General features: G+C 41.0%; 1 protein-coding gene across 1 annotated transcript in view; it reads right to left on the bottom strand.

The window, feature by feature from the left end:
- The window catches only part of KIF14 (kinesin family member 14), a 46573-nt gene that overhangs the window by 18314 nt on the left and 5641 nt on the right, over positions 1-22618 (bottom strand). The window contains exons 3-17 of the mRNA XM_032217398.1: positions 22219-22309; positions 20195-20293; positions 18841-18893; positions 17709-17739; positions 16290-16397; positions 15493-15609; positions 13842-13960; positions 11872-12044; positions 9119-9266; positions 7825-7888; positions 7223-7407; positions 7015-7117; positions 5182-5342; positions 3595-3742; positions 1352-1504 (exon numbers count right to left, since the gene is read on the bottom strand). Of these exons, the coding sequence (XP_032073289.1) occupies positions 1352-1504; positions 3595-3742; positions 5182-5342; positions 7015-7117; positions 7223-7407; positions 7825-7888; positions 9119-9266; positions 11872-12044; positions 13842-13960; positions 15493-15609; positions 16290-16397; positions 17709-17739; positions 18841-18893; positions 20195-20293; positions 22219-22309 (1753 nt within the window). The remainder of the gene's footprint in view (positions 1-1351; positions 1505-3594; positions 3743-5181; positions 5343-7014; positions 7118-7222; positions 7408-7824; positions 7889-9118; positions 9267-11871; positions 12045-13841; positions 13961-15492; positions 15610-16289; positions 16398-17708; positions 17740-18840; positions 18894-20194; positions 20294-22218; positions 22310-22618) is intronic.

A 22618-nucleotide genomic window follows, 5' to 3' on the forward strand; every position in this document is an offset into this window, starting at 1 on the left:
GGGAAAGCATGGTGTGTTCTTTAATTACTGTGAGCTCCCTAGGAACAGCATGTGAGATGGGCAGCCATAAAGGTTCTTCAGATAAATAAACAAATCTCTGGTGATACACCATTTCAGATCTGAAGGCAAAAAGGTATTTCAGGGAGGACAGTCATGGATGTGTGCCACTTATCTTCATCTCCTTACGCCAAATCTGAACTTTCCTGGGATTGCACCACAGATGCTATGGGAAGCAAAATGATCCCTGGAAAAGACCCAGCTCTTTGAAGAATTGAGAGAAGTGATAGATACCCCTGCAGACTACCAAACATCACTTCCCTTCCCTGAATCCAAAGATTGCATAATTTTAATTCATAGTTCCCAGTTTCCATCATTTCTTCCTGAAAAGAGGTTGACAACCAGCAAGAGACTTAAGGAACATCAGTGTTGATAACCCCTTCAACTAGATCCCCAAATTTCTAACACTAAAGAATTCTAATGTTTTTTTTAAAGTTTATTATGGTTATTATTCCTATTCTAAATGTAAGTTCCACTGAAAGACAGATGTGAGTTTTTGATTTGAGAAAGAAATAATTGTTCAGTGGTTCCATCCTTGAATATCATTAAGGAATCCCAAGAAATGTGCTTTCTGTCATGGTGTCTGCCCTCCGGAATGGTATCCTCCCCACTTTCGTATTCCCCTGACCCCGCTGTCCTTTAAGGAAAACTTGGAGACATGGGTTTTCCCCAAGATTTTATTTTATTGTCTTGTATTATTGGATCATGTTTTTTTTTAGATTGTATTCATTTTATCAAATTGTCCCATCTCATTGGGAATTCTTTTACTGGTGGTAAACAGTTTTGAGTCAATTAGTTGGGCCTAGCTTTATAAATGTAACTAACAATTCATTAATTTTGATTCCTGCTAATAAGACTCTAAGTATCTAACACTTTATAGCCTCAACTTAATACAACTGGATAATACATTAGCAATAGCAATAGCAGTTAGACTTATATACCGCTTCATAGGGCTTTCAGCCCTCTCTAAGCGGTTTACAGAGTCAGCATATCGCCCCCACAGTCTGGGTCCTCATTTCACCCACCTCGGAAGGATGGAAGGCTGAGTCAACCTTGAGCCGGTGAGATTTGAACCGCTGAACTGCTGAACTAGCAGTCAGCTGAAGTGGCCTGCAGTACTGCACTCTACCCACTGCGCCACCTCGGCTCTCTCTTAACATTAGCGATGTTGTTAATTTCTAATGGGATAAATTTCATGGATTTCATGGAAGAGATCTACTCAAAGACATATGAGGCTCACGTGTTCTTGAAGATACTGGAGAAAAATACTAACAGAGGAAGTTAGTTCGTTTACCTCTCTGGCAGCCAATGTCTCTATTTCCCATCGCTTCTTGTTGAAGTTTACTTCTAGCTCAAGGCCTCGCTTTGCTTTCTCCAGTTCCTCAATTCTGTTTGCAGCCATCTGGTTGTTCATTTCCTGCAATTGTTTCCTATGGGATTCCTCTTCCTAGAAAATGAAGGAGACTGAATCATAGGCACCAACGTAAGTATTTTATTTCATAAAAGCCACTGCAATATTTTATCATTTTTCCATATGTGTATGGAATGGACAAAAAGACTTCAATTATGCGTATCTTCCTCCCTTTATTTTCTATATCTCTTCCTTTTAACACTGTGTAATAGTGTTATCGTCATTAGCAAAGACGTAAGGCCAAATATAAAGGTATAAATCCCTCTGGATTGTTATCACAGGAACAAAAGAATGCTCACTGCTCTATAGAGGCCATAGCATTTGGACACGGTGGAAGAAAAATGAGAAAATATAGTATGGTGAATTAGCACTGTATAGCTTTTATTATTTTTTGGGGCTGTGTGGAAAAGCTGTTGTGAAGTTAAAAGACGTTTGGGTGGAGAATGGGTTTACATCCATGCAAAGTTCTTAACTTCAGGGCTAAAATCCAACAGGGTCACAGATAACAATCGACAGGAAGTTTTGAACAAAGAAGAGGTGCCATCTCTCTCCTGAAAGTATCATGATTTATGACTTCATCCCTTCAGAGAAGAGGGTGCACGTGGCCCTCTTTATCCGCAGTGTTATTAGGTCTGGGACAATGTATTCCCGGTCTGTAAAGGCAGACCAGATTGTCTTATCTTCAGCAAAGGATTTCAGGGATCTGCTGTTTCCTTTGAAGGAGAATTTGTGTTTCTTGTGCATTTTGCACCTTAGTAAAGTCCATCTCTTCATGGCCCTGTTGGGCTAGAAAAGAGACCCCTCCAAACAATAAGGTACCCCTCTGTTCTGACCCCCCCTCGTTCCACACCAAAACACACTCCGAGCCAGAGATGAATTACGGCATTTAATTAACAGACAAACAGGTCCTTGGCAGTAACCCGGCACAGAAAAGCTTGGGCAGCAATAAACACAGATAAGGTTTGGCAGCAATCCAGCCTGCCAAGCTCACACAAAGTTCTCCGACATTCGATTCTGTGTTGACTTCTGCAAAGAGGGGCGTGTGCACAAGTAGCCTTTTTATACTCTGGAGAGGAGCCTAATGACCACCAGCTGAGTGCAATCACCTCCTGTAATTGCACAACTGTTCCTGATGCCTAGCAGCTCTTAGATGGTGTGCATCCAAATAACAACTCACTACTGGCTTCCGGATCACGCTCCCTTGTCTCCTCCCCACTGGTCCAAGGCTCAGGCGCCTCCTGGTGGCCAACAATCCTCTCTGCACCCTGCTCGGAGTCGGAACCCTGTCCAGGGTCCTCCACATCCTCCAGAACCGACTCATAGGGCCCCTCACTGTCGGAGTCTGGTGGCAGCTCCAACGGCTCCTGCTGGGCCACAACACCGCTCTAGAGCAGTGGCCCCCCAATCCTTGGACAGAAGTTTTTCCATGGACCAGAGGGGGTGTGGTTTCACATGCATCCCACAGGTGGGATTTTGCTTGTTTGAGCAACCTGGTTTCTGGCATGCCTAAAGTCCAGTGCTGGACCAAGGACCAGGGATTGGGAGCCCCTGCTCTATAGGATGAAAGATCGGACCCCGTGGAGATAAAAGGCTGGCTGAATGAGAAATGAAATTGACTGCTAAGCCTACATACGCAACTGGATACAAAGCGTCAAGAAAAAAGGCTTGTGGGTGGCAGGGAAATGTAGCAAGAGCAATAGCAGTTAGACTTATATACCGCTTCATAGGGCTTTCAGCCCTCTCTAAGTGGTTTACAGAGTCAGCATATTGCCCCCAACAACAATCCGGGTCCTCATTTTACCTACCTCGGAAGGATGGAAGGCTGAGTCAACCTTGAGCCGGTGAGATTTGAACAGCCGAACTGCAGAACTGCAGTCAGCTGAAGTAGCCTGCAGTGCTGCATTTAACCACTGCGCCACCTCGGCTCTTGTACTGCAATTTGCTTGCAAACTCATCACCTACCGGTATTTCTATTAACAGATCCTACTTTTATTGTCTTACTTGTACGGCGAGTGTAGATTTGTGATTGCACACAAGCATAAGCTTAGTTACATTTCAAAGTTTATCACCTGTTATTGCATGCCAGATTAAGTCATTGCTTTATAAAAGCATCAGTAAGGACCTACCAGCTGTGCTTCTAATGACTTTATTTTGGTCTCGTAATTCTGTTGCTGAGCACTAAGCTCTTCTTGAGCCATTTCTTTGGCAAGCTGGATCCCGTGCATCATTTCTCTCTTAGCTTTAAGACGTGCTTCTTCTATTTCTGATTCAAGCCTAGAAGTATTTGGAAATCAATGCTACAAGTTATACCTCAGAAATACTACTACACACGAAAGCATAAAAATTTATCAATCCTGATAGTGGTAGTGGATCTGAGTACCTGAGAGACCGCCTTCTGCCGATTACCTCCCTTCGACCCATCAGATCGCACAGATTAGGCCTCCTCCGAGTTCCATCCACCAGTCAGTGCCGACTGGCGACTACACGGAGGAGAGCCTTTTCAGTAGTAGCTCCGACCCTCTGGAACGATCTCCCCGTGGAGATTCGTACCCTCACCACCGTCCAGACCTTCCGCACAGCCCTCAAGATCTGGCTATCCCGTCAGGCCTGGGGATAAGATCCTAATCCGCCCCACCCGAATGTTGAATGAATGTTGTGTTTTACTGTTTTATTTTATTTTATTCACATATTTTATGTTTTGTCTTGCACTCCTTCCCACGAATTGTAAGCCGCCCTGAGTCCCCTCAGGGAAAAGGGCGGCCTATAAATGACAAATAAAACTAAAAACTAAACTAAAACTAATCCAGTTTTTCAACATTCTCAAGAAGGACTTGTTGTTTTCAAGTTCTAAATGACAAATAAAACTAAAAACTAAACTAAAACTAATCCAGTTTTTCAACATTCTCAAGAAGGACTTGTTGTTTTCAAGTTCTAAAGAGAAAGAATAAACACACACATACGCACACACACGCACACACACGTGTGTGTGTATATGTATAGACAGACAGACAGACAGATAAAGGTAAAGGTTTCCCCTCACACAAATATGCTAGCCCTTCCCGACTCTAGGGGGCGGTGCTCATCTCTGTTTCAAAGCCAAAGAGCCAGCGCTGTCCGAAGACATCTCCGTGGTCATGTGGCCGGCATGACTAAACACCGAAGGCGCACGGAACGCTTTTATCTTCCCACCAAAGGTGGTTCCTATTTTTCTACTTGCATTTTTACATGCTTTCGAACTGCTAGGTTGGCAGAATCTGGGACAAGTAACGGGAGCTCACTCTATTACACGGCGCTAAGGATTCAAACCGCCGAACTGCCGGCCTTTCTGATCAACAAGCTCAGCGTCTTAGCCACTGAGCCACCACATCCCTCTGCGTGTGTGAGAGAGAGTGTGTGTGTGAGTGTGTGTAATACATAAAACATGTTTCATCTAAAATATGTTATACTGAATTTCTACTTATCCTTTCACCTAGAGTCCTTTTTAACTTTAGATCTAAATTATTTCTGTTGGGAAATAATTAATTCAAATTTAAATGTCACTGCTGTTTGGAAAGAGACAACGTACGTAACCCAAGTGAAAAAAAAAAACTAACTTACAAGTAGTCCCGCTTAACAACCGTAACAGTAATTGCACCCTCTGTTGCTAAGTTAACCACATATGGAAGGGAAAATACAGGGACTATTTAAAGCACAACACATCTGCTATTACTCACTGAGCACGCTGAGCAGCCAGCCACTCGTTTTTTGCAAATTCAAAGTCCTTTGGACCCTCCTCAGGAAATGAAGTCCCACGGGACAAACCTTTTATCTTCTGAACTTCAGCTGGATGATTAAACCGGAAATAATGATCACCTCCAAGAATGATGCGATCACCCTAGGAAATCCAGATAGTTTCGCATTTAGGTCATCTTACAGAAAACATCTGCAGAGTACAGGGTGGTCCTTTAGTTAGAACAGTTCAAAGTTCCAGTAGCACTGAAAAAGGTGACTTACGACCATTTTCCAGTTACAACCGTGATTAAAATTCAGATGCCTTGGCAATTGACCATATTTTTGATGGTTGCAGTATCCCAGGGTCGTGTGATCATCTTTTGCAACGTTCTGACAAAGTCAGTGAGGGAGCCAGATTCACTTAACAACCGCAGTGATTCAAGAGAGGTCTTAAAATCGGGCAAATTTCATTTAATATGTCACCTAGCAATGGAAACTTTGGGATCAATTGTGGAATGGAATAGAGTAGAATTTTTTTGGGGGTCAAGTGTGACTGGACACACATGGAGTTTGTCTTTGGCGCATAAGCTCTCAGTGTACATAAGGAGAATAGAATACATTCATCAAGAAGAAAAAGATACAACACTTGGTGATAGTCAAGGTTACTAATAAGCTATCAAATCATACCAGGAAACAAAAACAATATAAATTGAAAGATACAAGCAACATGGTTATAGTCATAAGTGGGGAGAGATAGATACTAGGAAGGAAGAAAAGAATAATAGTAATACAGTCTTAGTAAATTATTGACAGTGTTGTGGGAATTAGTTGTTAAGCAGAGTGATGGCATTCAGGAAAAAAAACTGTCCCTGTGTCTAGTTGTATACTGTATTTTTCGGAGTATAAGACGCACCCTTTTCCCTCAAAAAAGTCTGGAAGTCTGGATGCGTCTTATACACTGAATACAGCATTTTTTGCCTCTTCTCCAAAATAGCCATGCATAGTCTTATGGAGGCTTTCAGAGAGCTCCTGGGGGCTGGGGAGGGCAGAAATGAGTAAAAAGCGGGCCGTTTTTTGCTCAATTTTGCTCCCACCCCCTAGCCTCCAGGAGCACTCTATATGCCTCCATAAGGCTATCCATGCCCTTTTTTTCACAAAAAAAACAGGCTGTCAGCACCTCTTCATTGAGTAATTAGGAAAGAAGACCACAAGACTCCATTGATAGAAATCAAGTGTACTTTTACTAATTGTAAATGATTAGAAGCGTAGCAAAGCGAAGACTGATTATTTAGGCGCGAAAGCGAGTGATATATAGAATAACCCATTCCCCACCCCTTGGCATCCCAGTGGCAGTCCAATCATAATTCTCCCAAGTGTCAGGTGTGAGATAACTTCGAAAAGCATCACCGAGATGGAATGTCGGTGCCGTTGGCCTTGGTGGGAACCTCCACCGCATGCACAATCCGACAGGCAGCAGAACTCCAGAATCTTCCTCCAGCACAATTAGTAAACCCCTCCCAAATACCATGCCCCCCCTCCCCGTTTCAATGGCAACCGAAGCAGCAGCAAAGCAGAGGCTGACAGAGGCCATTTGTGGGAGGTTTGCAGAGTGCAAAAACTTTTTTTTTTTAATTTGCCTCTTCAAAACCTTGGTGTGTCTTATACTCCAGTGTGTCTTATACTCCGAAAAATACAATAATTTTTGTTGTATAATTCAAGTTGTATAATTCAAGGGCTACTACCTGTGTAGAGATAAGTCTATTCTAAACAAATATATGAACTTAAAACTTGAAAATCACATGTAAATAGATTTACAACTGTTACTATCAACTTACATGACGTAGAAGTGTAGCTCCTGAAATGCATTCTCCATTAACGTATGTCTTCGCTTCTCCAACAGGAAGAATACACACAACTCCACCTTTATGTCTGATAACACTACAAACAAACAAAAAAACATATCAAGATGTAAACATTGATCGCATCTGGATAGCAATTCAGTAATCAGCTCTTTTAAATCTGATCGAAATCAGGGGAACGTACCAATGATCATCAGCAATTAAGATGCCAGACAGCTGAATATCATGACGTGAATTCGGCTTGCATTTCCCAACTGTAGTTTCTCCTTCCTTAATCATGTACAATAACATCTCAGACAGTTGGGGATCTTCATTAAGATTAACCAAATTAGGTAAACTGTTATCCACCTTGAATGCAATGCCGGCTTTCTAAAACGAGGAGTTAAGAAAGTAAGCAATTCGTATTTGAGATTTGAAAATGGTATGTTAGTAAAAGTTGAGTTGTTGTATTTGTAACTTTTAAAAACAAGGGTTGTCTTCTGCAATTTTATACCTTCTAGACCAGTGTTTCTCAACCTTGTCAACTTGAAGATGTCCGGACTTCAACTCCCAGAATTCCCCAGCCAGCGAATGCTGGCTGGGGAATTCTGGAAGTTAAAGTCCGGACATCTTCAAGTTGCCAAGGTTGAGAAACACTGTTCTAGACGTATTGAAATTCTACTCCCACTTTAGTATAAATAATGGCTCAGAATTGTGTGAGACAGAGTATCTGAAGCAAAAGCTTCTGTAGATAAATAAAGGTATCTAGGATTATTAACAGCAACTAATTGTAAAGAAGAATGGTACCTGTAATTCCATTGTTTCCTGAAACTTCTTTTTTTCCACCTGTTCAAGTTTTTCTTTCCAGGCCCTTTAACACAAAATAAAAATATCACCTGGTACTACTAAATAATAAATTTAAAACGTATTACAAGTGCCATGGTAAGAAGTTAAAAACGAACATGTAAGTCTTTGTGCCTGTGTTCATTATGGAAACATTGGCTTTACAAAACGAAAGAAGTATAATCTCATGACAGAATTTGTTTCAACTATCCAGGAAAAATATAGGAGTTTAAAATATAATCAGTAATTACCAGTATTTTAAATTTAATTATGTGAAAAAATTGACTACAGTGCTTATGCAACAAGTACACCGATTTATTATGCAATAGGCAATGAACATAATGAAGCAAACATTAAAATTGCCAAGCAGATCAAATAAAATTTGATTTTAATATCTATAAAGCTAACTATCTATCTATAATCTATCTATCTAGATATAAATATACAACTCTTTACTATAATAAAGTATAATGGTTAAATTATGTCAGTCATGGTCTGAAGCAAGATTAACTTGCTTCATAAATTAAATCATAAATCTCTAAATCCCATTGACTTTCATATAGCAATAGCAGTTAGACTTATATACCGCTTCATAGGGCTTTCAGCCCCCTCTAAGCGGTTTACAGATTCAGCATATTGCCCCCAACAACAATCTGGGTCCTCATTTTACCCACCTCGGAAGGATGGAAGGCTGAGTCAACCTTGAGCCGGTGAGATTTGAACAGCCGAACTGCAGAACTAGCAGTCAGCTGAAGTAGCCTGCAGTGCTGCATTTAACCACTGCGCCACCTCGGCTCTTATTAATTTTTGAAACCCACCACTGGTTATTATATAAATAGTTCATATAATCAGATGATTTTAAAGAAATAGTTATTAATCAAATTGCAATGAAGCAGTCTGAATCAAATCTGATGTAGTTGAATGGTTAAACTTCATATCTAGTATCTATCAAGGTGTACATACTTACTAATATTTTGTATTAACATTTCTTTTATTGGGTCATATATATTGCATTTTACAGTGGAAAAACGGGGGAAGAAATCATTTCCTTTACAAACTTAAAGTGTCAGTGGTTCATTATTACAACCTTATAATTCAGTGTTTCCCAACCTTGGCAACTTGAAGATGTCCGGACTTCAACTCCCAGAATTCCCCAGCCGCTGGCTGGGGAATTCTGGGAGTTGAAGTCCGGACATCTTCAAGTTGCTAAGGTTGAGAAACGCTGTTATAATTAGTTATCCTGTAAGATCAACTTTACCGCTGCATCTCAGTCATCTCCCTTTCTTGATAGTGTAGCTTCATTCTTAAAGACGTGATTTCCTGCACGTAAAGTCTCTGCTTTTCAGGATCAACATTCTGAACATTCTTCTGAGCCAACTTCAGCTTCTCAATCTCAGCTTTCAATTCTATATTCAAAAATAAAAAATAAAAAAGTTTAGCAATTACTCAGAAGCCAATCCTCCGTTAGCAGCGTTTTGATGATCTTTCTCAGAAAGAGCCTAAAGTGTCATCATTAAAAAAAATAAAATAGCTGCGTGCAACAATTAGGCTGCATTCGAAAGCAAATCTGAAGCTGCAGAAGGCATTTTTTTATAATTTATTTTATTTTATCAATTTCATATATACATTCACAATTATATGATCTTATAACTGTTATTAATAATATGTATTTATAACAATTTTTCCCTACTGTTGACAATATACTTGTCAACAGTAGAAGGCATTTTATGTACGTGTAAGAATCATAGTAAATTAATTACTCCCAATATACTACAATACAGGCAATCCTTGACTTACATTCATTTAACGACCAATTGAAGTTACAACAACACTGAAAAAAAGAGATTTACAATCAGTGGTGGGATTCAAATAATTTAACAACCGGTTCTCTGCCCTAATGGTTTCTTCCAACAACCAGTTTGCAAACTGGTTAGAAAGTTAACAACCGGTTCTCCCGGAGTGGTGTGAACTGGCTGAATCCCACCACTGCTTACAACCATTTTTCACACTTATGGCATCCCCATGGTCACGTGGTAAAATTCAAGTGCTTGGCATATTTATTGGTTAGCAATAGCAATAGCAGTTACACTTATATAGCGCTTCATAGGGCTTTCAGCCCTCTCTAAGCGGTTTACAGAATCAGCATATCGCCCCCAACAACAATCCGGGTCCTCATTTCACCCACCTTGGAAGGATGGAAGGCTGAGTCAACCTTGAGCCGGTGAGATTTGAACCGCCGAACTGCAGAACTGCAGTCAGCTGAAGTAGCCTGCAGTGCTGCATTTAACCACTGCGCCACCTCGGCTCTTATTTATTGGTTCATATTTGTTTGCAGTGTCCCAGGGTCATGTGGTCAGTTTTTATGCCCTTCTGACAAGCAAAATCAATGTGGAAGCCAGACTCACTTAACAGCTGGGTTACTAATTCAACAACAGCAGTGTTTCACTTAACAACCGTGGCAAGCAAAGTTGTAAAATGGAGCAAAACTCACTTAACAACCTTCTCACTTAGCAGCAGAAATTTTGGCCTCAATTGTGGTCGTAATTCGAGGACTACTCGCACATTCACCGTGCCCCTATCCCGAAAGCATGAAACCTAACCAGCCGTCTTCAGAGGCAGCATAAAGAACTGGCTCTGCATATTCCAGATATGAGATATTATATGAGGAGCCTACAATCCTCTGTTTCTGTCTTGGACAATGTGCAGCCCAAAATTCTGTTGAACTCAAAATGTAGTTAGTCTTAAGTGTGGTTTTCTAAAATAAATCGGTTAATCTAGTTTAGAATTTAGTTAATTTAATTTCGTTTAGAATTTAGTTAATTTAATTTCGTTTAGAATTTAGTTTAGAATAAATCGGTTAATTTAGTTTAGAATTTAGTTAATTTAATTTCGTTTAGAATTTAGTTTAGAATAAATCGGTTAATTTTGTTTAGAATTTAGTTAATTTAATTTCGTTTAGAATTTAGTTTAGAATAAATCGGTTAATTTAGTTTAGAATAGCCAGCGTAGGAGATTAGACACTACCAGGGAGGTAAGGGTTCAGTCCAAACTTGGATCATTAACTGGGTGATTTTGGACCAGCACATTCTCTCAACCCCGTTTACTTAAAACAATTATTTTTATGGAGACAAAATAATGTATACCAATTTGAGCTGCACAAGGAAACCTGGGATATAAATGTAACACATCCAATCAAACAAAACTGGCATTTTAAGAAAATATAAAACTCAGATGTGTTCTGTCGCCCCTTCTCCGCTCGTTAACAGACGACAGGCAAACAAACTTAAAAGGAACTCTCTTTATCAGTTCTCGGCTCAGACTGGCTGCGAGCCCAAAAATAAACAGAAATAAAGTCTCTTTCAAGACGATAACAGAGTACAAAACAAAAATTCTTACAAAGCAATGCACTTCTCCAAGTGCCTCCTTGAATCAGGGTTACAGAAAGCAAATCACTTCTCCAAGTGCTCTCAAATAAACCACGACCGATAATCAATGAATGTTGAACGAACGAAGGAACGTTGACTCCTGCAACCAGGGCGTGGCACCATCCGTCCTTTTATCCCCAGAACACACCACTAACGAGCCCCAGCTGCAGTGTTAATCTTGCATCCCGAAAAGACTCACAGAAGACGTCTGCTGAGTCACAACACAGATATAATTCAGATTATATCTTTAAAACATAAAACTAGGTTGGGTTCTAAAGAAGTTGTGACTGCTGAGTCACAACACAGATATAATTCAGATTATATCTTTAAAACATAAAACTAGGTTGGGTTCTAAAGAACCATCAATGCATTCAACTAGTCTTGCCATCAAGCAAGATCTAGTTTGCAAGTTCAGCGAGTTTTCCCTTTTTTTGTCCAATCGTTAATAAGCTTCGGTTAATGAATTGATGAAACCAATTTCAAATTGCTCCTACAAAATTCATATTCTCCAGTAAATTCACACACATCTTGGCACAGGGGAAAAAAAAGAGTGATTTAGACAAATAAGCAGAATTATCATTCTTACCTTGAAGTAACTTCATGTTCATATCTTCATTCACTTTGGCGGTGTTGACTATGAAACAAGCTTGCTTAGCATATCGAAGAGTACTGAGTGTTTCTTCTACATTGCTGGCCGCAGGGCTGATGGTGGCAATCATGGAGGTCTTTGAATTTCCACCCAGACTTTCCTTTAGCAGCCTTGGTTTGAAAGAGAATAAAGTCACAAATGTGTGTATTGTCTGCAGTTTTAAAAGGGGACAATAACAAGTTAAAATCAATCCAGTTAAGGCAAAGCCAACATATTTCTTCACTCAAGGGATCAGGGACAGGTTACTGCAAAATCCCCATTTCCTCCCAATCAGCTGGGACTCAAAAGACAGAGAATAGCAATAGCAATAGCAGTTAGACTTATATACCGCTTCATAGGGCTTTCAGCCCTCTCTAAGCGGTTTACAGAGTCAGCATATCGCCCCCACAGTCTGGGTCCTCATTTCACCCACCTCGGAAGGATGGAAGGCTGAGTCAACCTTGAGCCGGTGAGATTAGAACCGCCGAACTGCAGCTAGCAGTCATCTGAAGTAGCCTGCAGTACTGCACCCTAACCACTGCGCCACCTCGGCTCTTACTCTTCACTCAACATATCGCAGGCTTTCAGTAATAGGATGACTAGGGACACTAGTTAGAAAGCAGTAGCTAGTTTGGCTTTGAAGGCTACTGAAGAAGCTATTGAAATGAGCTTCTGGGACTGAAGGACTTGTAGCCTTCCATCTATCAAATATTAAGGTATTATTCATTTTTATCCAGGTGTATAATAATCAATGTATAAAATAAATAAATAAAATACATATGAGATGCCAACTGTACCTTTATGTATGCCAATCCTTTCTGAAAAAGTTCACTTAAGGTTGTATAATTTTTATGAAACACGAAAGCTCTTGAAACAAACTTGTTGAAGCAAGATTTTTTTTGTCTGATCTTATTCTCTTGCAAGCATAGATTCATTGACTCAGACTAAACCCTTATATTGAGAAAAATTATTAAAATATTAAAAGGGACAATGAAATCCTACATGTGTTGTCTGACACATAAGTCCCAAGTAAGCAAGCAAAGGATTATAACTTTGAGTAGGATGAGTAGGTAGGCATAAGACTGTTATTAAGCACCCAAATTCCACTCTTTGGACAAAATATACGATGAGCTTGTGGTGGCACCATATTTTTTGCCCGTCTGGAAAGATGAAAGAATTTAAATACACCGGCAGAAAGATAGAAGAGCTACTTGCTAAAATGAATAGAATGCAATCAGAGACTTGGGAAAGATATTCAATTAGTCCTCGGCTTGCGACCACAATTGAGTCCCTAATTTCTGTTGCTAAGTGTATTTTGCCCCGTTTTACAACCTTTCTTGCCACAATTGTTAAGTGAATCTGGCTCCCCCGTTGACTTTGCTGGTTAGAAGATTGCAAAAAGGGATCCGTAATTCCGGAGCACCTCAACTGTCATAAAGATGAGTCAGTTGCCAAGCCTCTACATTTTGATCACGTGGCTATGGGGATGCTGAACTGTCGTAAGTGTGAAAAAAGGTAATAATAGGAACGGTCCCTTAACGAGCCGAGGTGGCACAGTGGTTAAATGCAGCACTGCAGGCTACTTCAGCTGACTGCTAGTTCTGCAGTTCGGCGGTTCAAATCTCACCGGCTCAGGGCTGACTCAGCCTTCCATCCTTCCGAGGTGGGTGAAATGAGGACCCAGACTGTGGGGGCGATATGCTGACTCTGTAAACCGCTTAGAGAGGGCTGAAAGCCCTATGAAGCGGTATATAAGTCTAATTGCTATTGCTATTGCTAAATGGACTGGTGTAAGTTAAAAACTACCTGTAGTTCTAATACTTACTGTCACAACTGCCGATTCTTGTAATAACCGGGCAAGAAATTTGAGGACAAATGCCACACAAGAGTGAAAGTTTCTCTTACAGTTCTTAAAAATGGGTACGTACCATGTAAGAACAGAGTCACGGTATGGAACAAATAACTTCTTCCGGCTTTGATTTTGCTCAGAGAGGGCAGAAATAACTTTCCCCAGAGTTAACAAGGACTTGTTTATGCTTGCACCTTCCTGTAATGATTAAAAAGAAACATCAATACATTTAAAATCCTGATTCCTTGTGGAAATAGATTTTCAGCGCTGTAATGTTATAGAACAACCTTCTCCGGTGGCCTGCAACTTTGTTGGGACTTGTATACCCAGGATTCCCAATCCGCATTGCAAAGGCCAGTTGGGAGCTTTACAAATTGCAACCCGTCACATGGCACCAGTTGCGGCCCTACCTGAACCGGGAGGCACTCCAAATGGTCACTCATGCCCTCGTCACCTCAAGACTTGACTACTGTAACGCGCTCTACATGGGGCTGCCCTTGAAAAGTGTTCGGAGACTACAATTGGTCCAGAATGCAACCGCGCAAGCGATACTGGGTGTACCTCGGTACACCTATGTTACACCTATCCTCCGCGAGCTGCACTGGCTCCCTATCGGTCTCCAAACATGCTTCAAGGTGCTGGTTACCACCTTTAAAGCCCTACATGGCCTAGGACCTGGATATCTCCGTGACCGCCTCCTGCCACATACCTCCCAGCGCCCAATAAGACTTTTGGAAGGCCGCGAGAGTGGGGAGGGTCCGGATCTCTGGGGGGAGGTCGTTCCACAGGGCCGGATCAGCTACAGAGAAGGCCCTCCCCCGAGCAGCTGCCAAACGACATTGTCTAGTTGACGGCACCCGGAGAAGGCCCACCCTGTGAGATCTTATCGGACGCTGGGAGGTATGTGGCAGAAGACGGTCCCGTAGATATCCAGGCCCTAAGCCATGTAGGGCTTTAAAGGTAATAACCACACCTTGAAGCACGCTTGGAGACCGATCGGGAGCTAGTGCAGCTCGCGGAGGATGGGTGTAACATGGGTGTATCTAGGTACACCCAATATCGCTCGCGCGGCTGCATTCTGAACCAGTTGTAGTCTCCAAACGCTTTTCAGGGGCAGCCCCATGTAGAGCGCGTTGCAGTAGTCGAGTCTTGAGGTGACGAGGGCATGAGTGACCATTTGAAGTGCCCCCCGGTCCAGGTAGGGCCGCAACTGAACCTGGGCAAAAGCTCCCCTGGTCACAGCTGACAAATGGTGTTCTAATGTCAGCTGTGGGTCCAGGAGGACACCCAAGTTGCGGGCCCTCTCTAAGGGGTGTAAGATTTCACCCCCCAGGCTTAGGGATGGAGTATATGGACTATCCTTGGGGGGCAACATCCATAGCCACTCGGTCTTGTCAGGGTTGAGTGCAAACTTGTTCATTCCCATCCAGAACCTGACAGCTTCCAGGCACTGGCACATCACTGGCACTGCTTCACTGAATTGGCACGGGGCGGACAGATACAACTAAGACTGCAATAAACTGACTGATTTCTGCTGGTTTTACTCTTATAAGCTGTATGAGCTGGCAATAATTAGGTGATCAAAAACTCTTATAAACTATCATATGTGCTATTTGTTTTGCAATTAAATCAATCAACATTCAAAATCTGTGGCAGCATATCTGTTTGGTACGGAGAATGAGACAAACAAGTCAATCACTTTCATTAAAAAACCGCCTAGGTATACATACCTTCAGTCTTTCTCCACTGGTTCGACCTGTAGAACAGCGTTCACTCCCTGCTAAGTCTATCAGATTGACACGACTGATGATTCTGTGCTCATATTCTTTCTTTTCCACAATCTCTGTCTAAAACAAATACATGGATCATTGTGATTAAACTCACTATAAACTCCCCAAAGCAACAAGTCAGTTTACGTATTTATAACAAATAGAGAAGGATCTCCTCCTTCATACAGTGTGGCTCTCCAACATTTACAATTTTAATAGCAACAACATGCATAGTCAATAAATGCTGCCAGCACGTTAAAAATGAAAGGATAGAAAGAAAAATCTAAAATTGGCTAAAATCAGAGACCAGTTTTGTTGATAGATACCTACTAAATAGGAATGATTACCAAGTCTGCTATAGGTTAAAGAGGGCAACACTCAAGACAAATGAGGATTCTGAAAATTCAAGAGGAAGCAGTTTTCATTTTCATAATCCATCCAAGGGCAAGCTTTTTTAAGAGCCAAAATAATTTTGATCAGGAAAGGTTGCGAATCCTCCTCCTTAGAGAAGGCATATTTCATGCCCATTTTTGTCATCCCTCAAAATCATTTCCTGTCATAGTATACAGACAGAGATGAAAAAAAATGGGAGAAACTACAGTTATCTTTGCTGGGAAGAATAGCAGCAGTGAAAAGGAATATTCTACCTTCTTCAGAGAAGAAAGTTATTTGATTAATATTGTCAATGTTTGAAAAGTCTTATGATAAAGCCACCATCAGCAAAGGTACACAACCTTTTAACGCAGTCCTCTTAATACCTTGGTTTGTGTCATCACCAATGTGAAAACCGAGTGAGATCGAGAACTCTTGTCATTCATTCCAGTGGCTGCAGTAGCTCTATGCTTATTTCCTAGCTGGAGCCAGTTCTGACGAAAGAGAGGAGGTGCAAATGTTTAAAAAGCACTTTGTATCCCATTACTACTAACATAAGCATGAGGAGCAGCTAATGTGAATAAAACAGATGTAACCGTACATACGGAACTTAGATATCATAGATTAGTATCTTTTAATCTAATAAAACGTTCAAATTTTAAAAGCATTCATTTGGAAAAGCAGCTACCTAAACTATCTCTATCTAGCATAAGTGCAATAGCATCTTGTTGGCCCCTTAAAGAAATAGGTGAAGCCTATCACTCAATCTAGTCATACGCGTTGCCGTTGAGATTGCGGTCTTCCCAAGCTTTCAATTGGTCTATACGCTACGCGTTAAAGTGAAGCTTTCCTCAAATGTCCAGTGATGGCTAACCTTTTAGTCGTCCCATGCCATTGTGCACCCATAATGCAATTCACAACACCCTAACCCCGCGTCCCCCCTACACATGCACTCCTGTGCGCCCCGTTCTCGTGCATGCGTGTGCAACCCCCCACACACACTCCCGTCCCCATGCATATGTGCCCCCCTGTGCCAACCGTACATGCGCACACGCCCCCCACATACACCCCACCCACCATTCATGCATGTGTGACCCCACACACGCGAATGTGCAGTGGAGCTGAGCTGGAGCGACAGCTCGCGTGCCCGCAGAGAGCGCTTTGTCTGGCATCCGTGCCATAGGATCACCATCACGGTTCTAGCTACTCACTCTTCCCCAGCCCATGTTGCTTGGTTCCAACTTTGCATATCAGTAGTATAATGATAATAACAAATTACTAAATTCTTTCTGGTAAGGAATGGATGGTCTCATTTTGGACAGCAAAGAGTTCCACTGGTTTTTTTTAAAAGGCTTCCATAAGCTATTTTATATATATATACAGAAGAAACAAGTGGAATTGATTGCCCAAACGGTCTTTGAACCACATCCATAAAATTAGCTTATCGGTTTTTATTAAAGAATTGGTTAGCATTCGTATTTTGTGTTTGTCATGTTACTTCTTCTTTAAAGAGAGCTTCCTCTTGAAATTATATGGTATGCAAATAAAAAACAGAGTCAATTTCTCAAATTCTTCCTGAGTTTGTAAAGAAAATGAATTTAAAAACTGATAATGAAAGGAACTTTCTACTAAGATGCCAGTACTTATTACTAATTCAAATATTTTAATACCACACAAAGGTCAGTATAATATAACATATTCTCCCTCCGTTACTCTATAACCTTTTCTTTACTATAGTGAATGGTTATATCATTACACATTCTATTGAAAGATTCATAATTTATATTTAAGTAACAAAATCTTACCTGGATATCAGAGTAAGAACTAACAGCATTCCTAAAAGGAAAGGAATAATTTTACCTAGTCAGAAAAATGAATGTTGACACATGTGAAGCAATCTGCTTAAATTATATTTCTTAATTCTAATAGTATAATGTAGTCTTAGTATACAGTTTAGATACAGAACAATAAACACATACTGGCATACTTGCTCAGAACTTACAAAAGTTTACAGAGAAATTTATTTTTTACTTGCTTGTTGGGCCAACTAGAACCAATTAAATGGGATTACAAACTAAATATTTGCAATCTATCTTCTAAGTAAAAAAAGAAAGCAAAATGTTGGACTACAGCTTATAAATTGACTAAGGAGGAGAATCCACGTGGGTAAATTGAGGTCTGGGAAACTGGTCAAGGGACCAAGTTAAGGCGAATCAAGATGGGTGGCTGTTCTATTGGAAGTCTAAATAGTAAATACCAATTTGGAAACAAGACCCCCAGAGGTCAGTGAGTAAAATAAAATGAAGTCTGGAGAAGAGAAGGAAGTTAATGAGAGAGAGAATATCCACAGAAAAATTGATTAGTTGAGGACTGAATTTCATTATTTACAACAGCTAAGAAATAAGGGTAAATTTCTTGATATATTTTGCATCATCAAATAAAGCTGCAGTTCAGCACCCAGGCGCTCGTAGAAAAATTCAGAAAGTAAAATGTATGGCTAATCCAAGAATATCCAAATAGCAATAGCAGTTAGACTTATATACCGCTTCATAGGGCTTTCAGCCCTCTCTAAGCGGTTTACAGAGTCAGCATATTGCCCCCAACAACAATCCGGGTCCTCATTTCACCCACCTCGGAAGGATGGAAGGCTGAGTCAACCCTGAGCCGGTGAGATTTGAACAGCCGAACTGCAGAAATGCAGTCAGCTGAAGTGGCCTGCAGTACTGCACTCTAACCACTGCGCCACCTCGGCAAAGAGACATCCTCTTCGCACAATCAAACTTCCTCAATTCTAAGTCCCCACCTTATAACTGTGCATATTCCCCAAACCAGTTCAAGAGCAGATTTGGAGAAAAGAGGAAGACTGAAAGAAGAAATAACTTTATCCTGGCAGATACCATTCTATCAGAGAAAAGGCATCATTGGATAATCCCTTACGCTGTCAGGTCTTCCACATATGGCCCAAAGACTGGATGTTCTCTTACACGAAGCTTTTAATTAAAAAAAAAAAAAAGCTGATTAGAAATGTGAATGTTTTAAAAGAATTTATTATTTTTAGTTATTTGCCAAACAGTTTTATGTGGCCACCCAACTCTCATACAGGCAGCATGCAACGTTAAGATCTCAGTGAAACACTATAAAAATGTGAGAATTCTCAAAAAAAAAGTTTTTTCACTTTACATTTTATTTATAAACTATGAAGAATATTAATGTACTTCACTGTAAGAATTGCATCAGGCAAAACAGTAAACAAATTAAGTTTTAAGAGGTTTAAAAATAAGAGTTAAAACAGAATAATAGAACAAAACATCAGAGAAAAATAAAATAAAATAATAGAACAAAACATCAGAGAAAAATAAAATAAAATAATAGAACAAAACATCAAGAGAAAAACTTGAGAGACAGCCTGCTGCCAATTACCTCCACTAGACCGATTAGATCCCACAGATTAGGCCTCCTCCGAATTCCATCCGCCGGCCAGTGTCGACTGGCGACTACCCGGAGGAGAGCCTTCTCTGTGGCTGCTCCGACCCTCTGGAACGAACTCCCCGTGGAGATTCAAACCCTCACCACCCTCCAGGCCTTCCGCAAAGTCCTTAAAACCTGCCTGTTCCGACAGGCCTGGGGCTAAAGAGCTGTTGCCCCCGTCTTGAATGGTATGACTGTTGTGTGTTTTTAAATTATGTATTGTTATGTTCGTCTTTTTTATCCCCTGTCTGTACCCCCTTCCCTGACTTGAATTGTGAGCCGCCCTGAGTCCCCTTCGGGGAAAAGGGCGGCATATAAATGTAATAAATCCAATCCAAATCCAAAATAACCCAGACTGCCCTACATGGCCTAGGACCCGGATATCTGCGGGACCGTCTTCTGCCGCATACCTCCCAACGACCGATAAGATCGCACAGGGTGGGCCTTCTCCGGGTGCCGTCAGCCAGACAATGTTGGCTGGCAACCACCTGGGGGAGGGCCTCCTCTGTAGCTGCTCCGACCCTCTGGAATAAACTGCCCCCAGAGATCCGGACCCTACCCACTCTCATGGCCTTCCGAAAGGCTCTTAAGACCTGGCTATTCCGGCAGGCCCCGGGCTGTTGAACTCACGTTTGAGTTCCAGCCCCTATTAGACTGGGTTTATGTTGTGGTCTTTTTAACTATGTTTTTTTTTTTTAACTTCTATTTTAAATGTATTGTTGTAAGCCGCCCGGAGTTCTCCGGGATTGGGCGGCGTATAAATTTATTAAACATTCAAACATTCAAACAAACTTATTTACTTAAAATTAACATTTTAACTTACAGGTTGTTTCTTCTCTCCATTTTCAGCTCTGAAGATAAGCAAATCGTGGATTTTTTCATTATAGATTTCAAAGTAGCTGATTTCAAGATGACAAGTAGTCTAAGAAGAAGAAGAAAAGTTTGATTGCTGGTTAAGTACTTTGGGGAAATAAAGCTGGACTACATGATAGAGGAAGCTGAAAAAGTGCGATCCAAGGACTTTTTTTATGACTCAGAGAACCTCCACAGAAGAGGGTGAAACCCAACATTTGCACCAGTGGTGGGATTCAAATAATTTAACAACCGGTTCTCTGCCCTAATGACCAGCTGGGTAGGCGGGGCTCGGTGGTCATGTGACTGGGTGGGCATGGTCAACTCAACATCGCTCACATCGATGGGCGCTTCACCTTAGCTGTTACAATGGTAATAAGGGTTAACTGGAGAGGCAGTTTCTGTAAGCAGGGCAATGAAGATTAGGCTAGAAACCACATCAGAATGTTTCCTTCCTGCCTTCCTTACAGGATTAGCCCTGTAAAGTGGGAAAAAACAAAAGGAGGTTTCTTCCAACAACCGGTTCTCTGAACCTCTTAGAAAGTTTACAACCAGTTCTCCCGAATAGGTGCGAACCGGCTGAATCCCACCACTGATTTGCACTCTATTAGTCCATTGGAGAACAGAAGTTTTAAGCTCCTCATAGGCAAAATAGATGCCTTAAAGCAGTGTTTCTCAACCTTGGCAACTTGAAGATGTCCGGACTTCAACTCCCAGAATTCCCCAGCCAGCGAATGCTGGCTGGGGAATTCTGGGAGTTGAAGTCCGGACATCTTCAAGTTGCCAAGGTTGAGAAGCACTGCCTTAAAGCTTAGAGATGCTTAAGACACCAATCTCACAGCCTAAAACCCCTTTTCCAAAATAAGATATGCTGGTATCTTAATTAGGATGAATGGCCAAATGTATAAATGTAGACCCTAACAATTTCTAGGTTAAACAATAATCAAGGATCATTGTCTCAGTTTCTTTCTAGCCCAATCAGTAATAGTTTAAAACAGGGGTGTCACACTCAATTTTATTGCGGCCGCATCACAGTTGTTTGATCTCAGGAGGGGCGTGTGGATGTTTCCACTGGCAGAGGGCTGGGAGAAGGCCCTCGCGAGCTCAATTTTCGCTGGCCGGTCCTTCGTTGTTTCCAGGGCAGCCCCACGGGCCAGACCTAAGCACCCCGTGGGCTGAATCTGGCCCGCAGGCCTTGAGTGTGACACCCCTGGTTTAAAGTGATACAATTGTAAACATGTTTTGTTCACTTTTTACAAAAGCCGCATTATTCTGTAATACTAGCCAAACTATGAGGTTAGCAATAGCAGTTAGACTTATATACCGCTTCATAGGGCTTTCAGCCCTCTCTAAGCGGTTTACAGAGTCAGCATATCGCCCCCACAGTCTGTGTCTTCATTTCACCCACCTCGGAAGGATGGAAGGCTGAGTCAACCTTGAGCCGGTGAGATTAGAACCGCTGAACTGCAGATAACAGTCAGCTGAAGTGGTCTGCAGTACTGCACTCTAACCACTGCGCCACCTCGGCTCAGGTTGGTGATCCAACTTCATAATGCTTGCGAGACTGTTTCAATATATCAATATATGCTTCTTGAATGAAATAAAAGCATAGTATGTAAAAACCTTCACTTGAAGGAATAGAATTGGTTTCTGATGCTATTTGACTACATACTTTTGGTAACATGCACAAAATCTATAAACCTAAAATGTAAAAATCCTAGCGTGCATCTGAACTTATACTTTGCTTTTCCTACTAAAAGATTTTAGATGGCATAAAGTTTATCTGCATCACGTTGTTCTTTGTATGCACGTTTATAAATGTTAGCTTCTATCTACCTCAGCCAAGGAAAAATTATCACAGTTGACGCACTATTATGAAGAAATTTTATTTTAATCCCATCTGAATTCCAGAAACTAATGAAATGCACATTTAATTATTACAGGCTAAAACAATACTTCAAATCCAAAATGAGGAGGATGTAAGCATTGCAGTACCTGTTCTGTTTCTTTTTCTGCTATTTGATAGAAAAGATCTTGACAGAATCTCGGTATTATTCCTCGTTCATCATCATCAAAACCCATCATGCTGTAATGACAATTTAAATATATTCAGTTCAGCAGAAGACCTTTGAATTTCTTCAAATCCTTCTCCTTACAAAAGAGGTCCAGGTTTAAAAAAAAAACAACTTAAAGAAATCAGAATTGTTCTATAGAATCAGAATACTGAAAAATCTTCAAGCATTAAAAAAGAAATTAACCATCTTCAGTAGACTAATAAATGAGACATTGTCAGGGTAATGACGATTTAATAGTTGACCAACTGCTGTAAGGCTGTAAACAGAGATGACGACATGGGGATAAGTCAACAGGGTTACTGCCACTTTAAGAAGCTGTA

The sequence above is a fragment of the Thamnophis elegans genome, chromosome 5 (assembly GCF_009769535.1).
Source record: "Thamnophis elegans isolate rThaEle1 chromosome 5, rThaEle1.pri, whole genome shotgun sequence".
Lineage (NCBI taxonomy): Eukaryota > Metazoa > Chordata > Lepidosauria > Squamata > Colubridae > Thamnophis > Thamnophis elegans.